General features: G+C 40.8%; 1 protein-coding gene across 1 annotated transcript; it reads left to right on the forward strand.

Annotated features, from left to right (window-relative positions):
* The first annotated feature begins 2 nt into the window (after positions 1–2).
* LOC117334869 (5-formyltetrahydrofolate cyclo-ligase-like) lies at positions 3–7,458 on the forward strand. Its single transcript, XM_033894713.1, has 4 exons — positions 3–84; positions 4,007–4,232; positions 5,295–5,550; positions 7,020–7,458. Exons 2-4 carry the CDS (start codon positions 4,113–4,115, stop codon positions 7,244–7,246), a joined length of 603 nt encoding a protein of 200 aa, XP_033750604.1. The 5' UTR covers positions 3–84; positions 4,007–4,112; the 3' UTR covers positions 7,247–7,458.
* Positions 7,459–7,680: the final 222 nt, after the last annotated feature.

The following is a 7,680-nucleotide window of genomic DNA, read 5'->3' on the forward strand; positions in this document are numbered from 1 at the left end:
AACACACGTAACAAAAGGGGAGATAACTAACGACACTTCCTGTCATGTGTTTCTGTTGATAGTCCTGTCAACTTTGTCATTGACGTAAGTTGGTTTTGTGGAGATCACATCATAATGTTTCACATATTGTTTTAATCGTGTGTGTGAACATTAAACCCAAGAAGGAGTAAATGTGAAGTGCACATGTCCCATGTTTCCCACTGTAGACGGACGTACTTGCTCGTATAAATGTCATTTGTGCAATTAGACGATGTTCTAAATTAATTTCAATGCATACTGCATGTTTTGATGTGCTAAAATACACATTCCCTTATTTGTCTACGCATAAATATTCACAAAGTAAGTGTGGAAACACATTGGGTACTCGAGGACATGAGTTTATACCAAAATGTTACAGAATTATACGAAACAGGGGCGATAACTCAGCCCCCTTATAGTGCTACATCACTGAAGCATACTACAGAACTCGACCAGAAACATCGGTTATGTCTAAAGTGAAACACGTAATGAAAAATAACCAGTGCTTCTGCTTCATATTGAAGCCGTTTTTACGTACATTGTAATAAGTAAGCATAAAATAAAATAATAAATTGAATAACGTAAACAACATATACTTATAGCATATATTATTTTTGTCTGGGAGGACAAACACGGAGAAAAAACAATTCAAACAATATTTTGTTGATAATGTGCATATTTTGATTATATGTAATTTGTAGTGAATAATGAAGCTGGCTATATCAAATCTTGTATAGATCACTGTAGATTAATTATTACATGTATTGTAAATTATTTTCCCATCAATCCATGGGCAACTATGAGGATACCTTGATCAAGTTTGTGGTCCTTATTTTATTGAAAACATTTGTCAATGATCTTGTGGTCCAATATTTATGGAAAAACCTTGTCAACACTTTTGTGGCTTCGCCATCTATAATGAATCATAATAAAATTTTAAATAATTATCAGGAATGTGAATACCTCAAACACTTCACTTTACCTGTCTTTCAATTCTTCACTTAATCCCTTTCTCCATCCTTCACTTTATCCCTCTCTCAATCCTTCACTTCATCCCTCCCTCCATCTTTCACTTTATCTCAATCTTTTACTTTATCTCTCAATTCTTTACTTTATCCCTTTCTCATCCTTCACTTTATCTCTCTCTCATCCTTCACTTTATCCCTCTCTCGATCCTTTACTTTTTCCCTCTCTCAATCTTTCACATTATCCCTCTCTCGATCCTTTTTCTTCATCCCTCTCTTAATCTTTCACATTATCCCTCTCTCAATCCTTTTTCTTCATCCCTATCCTAATCTTTCACTTATACCTCTCTCAATCCTTCACTTTATCACTCAATCCTATACTTTATCCCCTCTTTAGTTTGTCACTTTATCCCTCTCTCAATCTTCACTATATCACTCTCGCAATTCTGCACTTAATCCCCCCTCTCTCTCATTCCTTTACTTTATCCCTTTCTCATCCTTCACTTTATCTCTCTCTCATCCTTCCCTTTATCCCTCTCTCGATCCTTTACTTTTTCCCTCTCTCAATCTTTCACATTATCCCTCTCTCGATCCTTTTTCTTCATCCCTCTCTCAATCTTTCACATTATCCCTCTCTCAATCCTTTTTCTTCATCCCTCTCCTAATCTTTCACTTATACCTCTCTCAATCCTTCACTTTATCACTCAATCCTATACTTATTCCCTCTCTTAATTTTTAGCCCACCATCATCAGATGGTGGGCTATTCAAATCGCCCTGCGTCCGTGGTCCGTCGTCCGTCCGTCCCTCCGTCCGTCCCTCCGTCCGTCCCTCCGTCCGTCCCTCCGTCCGTCCCTCCGTCCGTCCCTCCGTCCGTCCGTAAACAATTCTTGTTATCACGAATCCTCAGAAAGTACTGAAGGGATCTTTCTCAAATTTCTTATGTAGGTTCCCCTTGGTGCCTAGTTATGCATATTGCATTTTGAGACAAATCGGAAAACAACATGGCCGACAGGCAGCCATCTTGGATTTTGACAATTGAAGTTTGTTATCGCGAATCCTCAGAAAGTACTGAAGGGATCTTTCTCAAATTTCATATGTAGGTTCCCCTTGGTGCCTAGTTATGCATATTGCATTTTGAGACAAATCGGAAAACAACATGGCCGACAGGCAGCCATCTTGGATTTTGATAATTGAAGTTTGTTATCGCTATTTCTCAGAAAGTACTGAAGGGATCTCTCTCAAATTTCATATGTAGGTTCCCCTTGGTGCCTAGTTATGCATATTGCATTTTGAGACCAATCAGAAAACAACATGGCCGACAGGCAGCCATCTTGGACTTTGACAATTGAAGTTTGTTATCGCTATTTCTCAGAAAGTACTGAAGGGATCTTTCTCAAATTTCATACGTAGGTTCCTCTTGTTGCCTAGTTATGCATATTGCATTTTGAGACCAATCGGAAAACAACCTGGCCGACAGGCAGCCATCTTGGATTTTGACAATTGAAGTTTTTTATCGCTATTTCTCAGAAAGTAATGAAGGGATCTTTCTCAAATTTCATACATACGTTCCCCTCAGTGCCTTGTTATGCATATTGCATTTTGAGACCAATCAGAAAACAACATGGCTGACAGGAAGCCATCTTGGATATTGACAATTGAAGTTTGTTATCGCTATTTCTCAGAAAGTACTGAAGGGATCTTTCTCAAATTTCATATGTAGATTCCGCTTGGTGCCTAGTTATGCATATTGCATTTTGAAACTAATCAGAAAACAACATGGCCGACAGGCCGCCATCTTGGATTTTGACAATTGAAGTTTGTTATCGCTATTTCTCAGAAAGCACTCAAGGGATCTTTCTCAAATTTCATATGTAGGTTCCCCCTCAGTGCCTAGTTTTGCATATTGGGACCAATCCAAAAACAACATGGTCGACAGACAGCCATTATCGCTAAATCTTAAATTTTATATATAGCTTCCCCTTGTTTGAAAAGTACTAGCTATAGAGGGCTGTTTCTGAATTTACACAAATTAGTAAGACTTAGAAGAAGGGAAAAGTAGAGAAAAGATCAATCTGACATGGAACCTATGAAGATCATTCAATGGTGGGCGCCAAGATCCCTCTGGGATCTCTTGTTCACTTTATCCCTCTCTCAATCTTCACTATATCCCTCTCGCAATTCTTCACTTAATCCCCCTCTCTCAATCCTTTATTTATCCCTTTCTCAACCTTCAATTTATTCCTTTCTCAATCCTTTACTTTTCTCCTCCCTCATTTCTTCACATTATCTCTCTCTCAACCTTCACTTTATCTTTCTCTCAATCCTTCACTTTATACCTCTCTCAATCTTCACTTTATCCTTCTTTCACTCCTTCACTTTATCCTCTAAATCCTTTACTTCATCTCCCTTTTAATCCTTTATTTATCTCCTCCCTCATTCTTCACACTATCTCACTCAATCTTTCACTTTATCTCTCAATCCTTTACTTTATTCCCCTTTCAGTCCTTTCTTTTTCCCCTCCCTTATTGTTCAGGTTATCTTTCTCTCAATCCTTCACTTATCCCTTTTCTCCTCTTCCTTTTACAGAGCATAAAGTTTAAAATACAACCAGGAATAATGATAGACTAAGAATAGTGATGTACATATATTAGATTCCACTAAGAATAGTGATATTAGATTCCACTAAGAATAGTGATATTAGATTCCACTAAGAATAGTGATGTACGTGTATTAGATTCCACTAAGAATAGTGATGTACAATATTAGATTCCACTAAGAATAGTGATGTACAATATTAGATTCCTTTCCAGCCATATGTGTTACAGTTATAACATTTGATCACAGTGTATAATTTTACAAGTCACAAATTCTCTTTTAACATTTCACAGATTATGATGTTTTATTATGTGTCAGTGTTAGGCTTTTATAAACTTTTTGTTTTGAAACCGGAATCCAGAAGACTTGGTTGACTTGACTTGCATATTAAGTTCTTAACCCCTATTGTTTTTTTTGTTTTTTTTAGGAAACACGGGGATTAACTCAAGGGTGTAACTACACTGAAGGATGAAGAAATAGCTATACATGTAAATACACAGTTGAAATAAGTCCCAGGCATCAGGGAGGCCAGTATGTCTGCTTCTGCATCCATCCGCAGTGGTAAGAATATTCTCCGCAAAGAGATCAAGAAGAAGGTGGCCATGTTGTCGGAGCAAGAAAAGGAACGACAATCTAGAATTGTTACAGAAAAGGTAACGCTGATAATTCTTCTGATTTAATGCTTTATTTACTAATCTGTTTAAATGACCTATAACAGATTGTTTAGTCTTCTTTGATTATATCCATGTATCATGTGGGGAATGTTGTGAGTACAAATAGAAGTTATCTCCCTTAGATCTTTAGTTTGGATTCACCAACATAGCAAATTCACAATCCCTTTGAATAAATCTTCATCTATTAAACGATCCATATAAGTAGATGGCAAATGTATTCAGAGGAAATTTTATGTTGCGAGTATAGACATGCATTGTATTAGTACCTGTCGTCAAAGATGGATAAAGGATATTTGTGATAAAGACATATTTAGTATCTAGATCCTGTCATCAAAGATAGCATACATTCTGCATCACTTCTGTTGGACGTAGAACTTCTATTTTTCTCTTTTTTTTTTTTCTTACATGTACCGTATTTATTCTAATAAACGCCCCCACCCTAATAAACGCCCCCCCCCCCCTTTTTTTTTGGAAAGAAAAATTCCTCAATTCGAGAAAAAGAACTTACCGTGGCACAGTTATATATCCATCCACTTGTGTCCAGAGGTAATTTTTTTAAAGGGGATCCAACATAAAACTAACACAAACCACAAAACAAAGTTTCAGTAACTATATCATGGTGTGAAATGGGTACATACAACAGATCTCACAACTTACCGACTCTGAAATTTTTATCTCCATTAAACGCACCCCCTTGGAAAAATTTCATGCCCCCAGGGCGTTTATTAGAATAAATACGGTTATGGTAGTTGCTTGTCTGAGTAATTTGTAATCTCTCAATACTCATGTAGAAGAATCCCAGATGAACACATGTAGACGGACTTCAACTTCTGTATAAAGGAGGATATATATATATACATCTGGTAATTGTTGTGGTTTTAGCTGGCAGTGTTCTCGTTGATGATTATGGGGCAACATTATAAAAAGTTTAAACTTTGTAGATCTAGATCTTTTTAAAAACATATCTTGTCCTCACAAACCATGTTGACTGGCTATTACATTTATTCAGGACCGTGAGAGAAATACAATTTATTTTGACAGCTGTTGAAGTTACCACAGATACAGAACTGCCGACGTGTGTGTCTGTATTTAAACATGCCTGATGAAGTTAAGACTGTGCCTTTGTTGAGAACACTTTTGGACACCAAGAAGGATTGTTTTGTACCCCAGTATATTGGTCCAGTGATGAAGATGGTAAAACTCAAATCTTTTGAGGATTATGAAAGCTTGCCTACGACGAAATGGAACATCAAACAACCAGCGGACGATGACGTCAGGGAGGATGCCCTCAACACAGGTACTGGAGGGTACGGGAGGGTACGGGAGGGTACTGACTGGAGGGTACGGGAGGGTACTGACTGGAGGGTACGGGAGGGTACTGACTGGAGGGTATGGGAGGGTACTGACTGGAGGGTACGGGAGGGTACTGACTGGAGGGTACGGGAGGGTACTGACTGGAGGGTACGGGAGGGTACTGACTGGAGGGTACGGGAGGGTACTGACTGGAGGGTACGGGAGGGTACTGACTGGAGGGTATGGGAGGGTACTGACTGGAGGGTACGGGAGGGTACTGACTGGAGGGTACGGGAGGGTACTGACTGGAGGGTATGGGAGGGTACTGACTGGAGGGTACGGGAGGGTACTGACTGGAGGGTATGGGAGGGTACTGACTGGAGGGTACGGGAGGGTACTGACTGGAGGGTATGGGAGGGTACTGACTGGAGGGTATGGGAGAGTACTGACTGGGGGGTACGGGAGGGTACTGACTGGAGGGTATGGGAGGGTACTGACTGGAGGGTATGGGAGGGTACTGACTGGAGGGTACGGGAGGGTACTGACTGGAGGGTATGGGAGGGTACTGACTGGAGGGTACGGGAGGGTACTGACTGGAGGGTACGGGAGGGTACTGACTGGAGGGTATGGGAGGGTACTGACTGGAGGGTACTGACTGGAGGGTATGGGAGGGTACTGACTGGGGGGTACAGGAGGGTACTGACTGGAGGGTATGGGAGGGTACTGACTGGAGGGTACTGACTGGGGGGTACAGGAGGGTACTGACTGGAGGGTATGGGAGGGTACTGGAGGGTATGGGAGGGTACTGGAGGGTATGGGAGGGTACTGGAGGGTACGGGAGGGTACTGACTGGAGGGTACGGGAGGGTACTGACTGGAGGGTATGGGAGGGTACTGACTGGAGGGTACGGGAGGGTACTGACTGGAGGGTATGGGAGGGTACTGACTGGAGGGTATGGGAGGGTACTGACTGGAGGGTACGGGAGGGTACTGACTGGAGGGTATGGGAGGGTACTGACTGGAGGGTACGGGAGGGTACTGACTGGAGGGTATGGGAGGGTACTGACTGGGGGGTACGGGAGGGTACTGACTGGAGGGTATGGGAGGGTACTGACTGGAGGGTATGGGAGGGTACTGACTGGAGGGTACTGACTGGGGGGTACAGGAGGGTACTGACTGGAGGGCACGGGAGGGTACTGACTGGAGGGTACTGGAGATAGAGGCAGCAGACGTTTTCTTAGTGTTGTCTCGATAATGGATAATGGAGAATGTCCAATGTCTGATATCGGGCAAGAGGGAACTTGATATACAATCTGACTGTCAAAATATTAAGAGGTTTGGTGTTGGAGCCAGAGAAAACTTTGGTTAACATAAAAATGATAATATTTATGTTGATGAACATGGAAAATGTTTTTTTTTCCTTTTTTTTTTTTTCTATTTTGTTAAAGTTTCCGTAATTATATTTTCTTACCAGGTGGTGTTGACGTGATGGTAATGCCTGGACTAGGATTTACTAAGGATGGATCTCGTCTGGGTAGAGGCAAGGGTTACTACGATACATATCTGGAGAAATGTGCTAAAGCTGGATTCTCCCCTTTCACTGTCGCCCTGGCATTCAATGAACAGATCTGTGACATGGTTCCCACGGATACTAACGATGTTCCTATAGATCTTATCTTATATCCATCTCAAGGCTCATAGCGATTGGGGACACTGTAGGCTGGTTTTAGTGGCAATACAGGTTTCTTTGTGAACATATGACTTTCTTTAAAGGGGAAATGGATTTTTGGTAAAAAAAAATCCTCATTGTGGAAGATTCCAGAGGACAGGACCCTGTGTGATCAGTTGTCCAATCAATTACTGACTTGATGATTCTCAGAAATGTTCAACTTTATGAATTAAATATTTATAATAAAAAAATAGCATTGTTTTGAATTTATATAGCATTTAACCAACATCATTGTGGACATCAAAGTATCTGACATGACATAGCCTGCTCCAACTGACATCATTGTGGACATCAAAATATCTGACATGACATAGCCTGCTCCAACTGACATCATGGTGGACATCAAAATATCTTACATGACATAGCCTGCTCCAACTGACATCATTGTGGACATCAAATATCTGAC

This window comes from Pecten maximus, chromosome 9, assembly GCF_902652985.1.
Source record: "Pecten maximus chromosome 9, xPecMax1.1, whole genome shotgun sequence".
Taxonomy (NCBI): domain Eukaryota; kingdom Metazoa; phylum Mollusca; class Bivalvia; order Pectinida; family Pectinidae; genus Pecten; species Pecten maximus.

Bases quoted from the DNA above. Each gene is read 5' to 3' on its own strand.
- LOC117334869 (XM_033894713.1), top strand. From the start codon at position 4,113: ATGTCTGCTTCTGCATCCATCCGCAGTGGTAAGAATATTCTCCGCAAA. The intron at 4,233-5,294 runs GTAACGCTGATA...TTATTTTGACAG, and splicing joins CTAGAATTGTTACAGAAAAG to CTGTTGAAGTTACCACAGAT. The intron at 5,551-7,019 runs GTACTGGAGGGT...TTTTCTTACCAG, and splicing joins GGAGGATGCCCTCAACACAG to GTGGTGTTGACGTGATGGTA.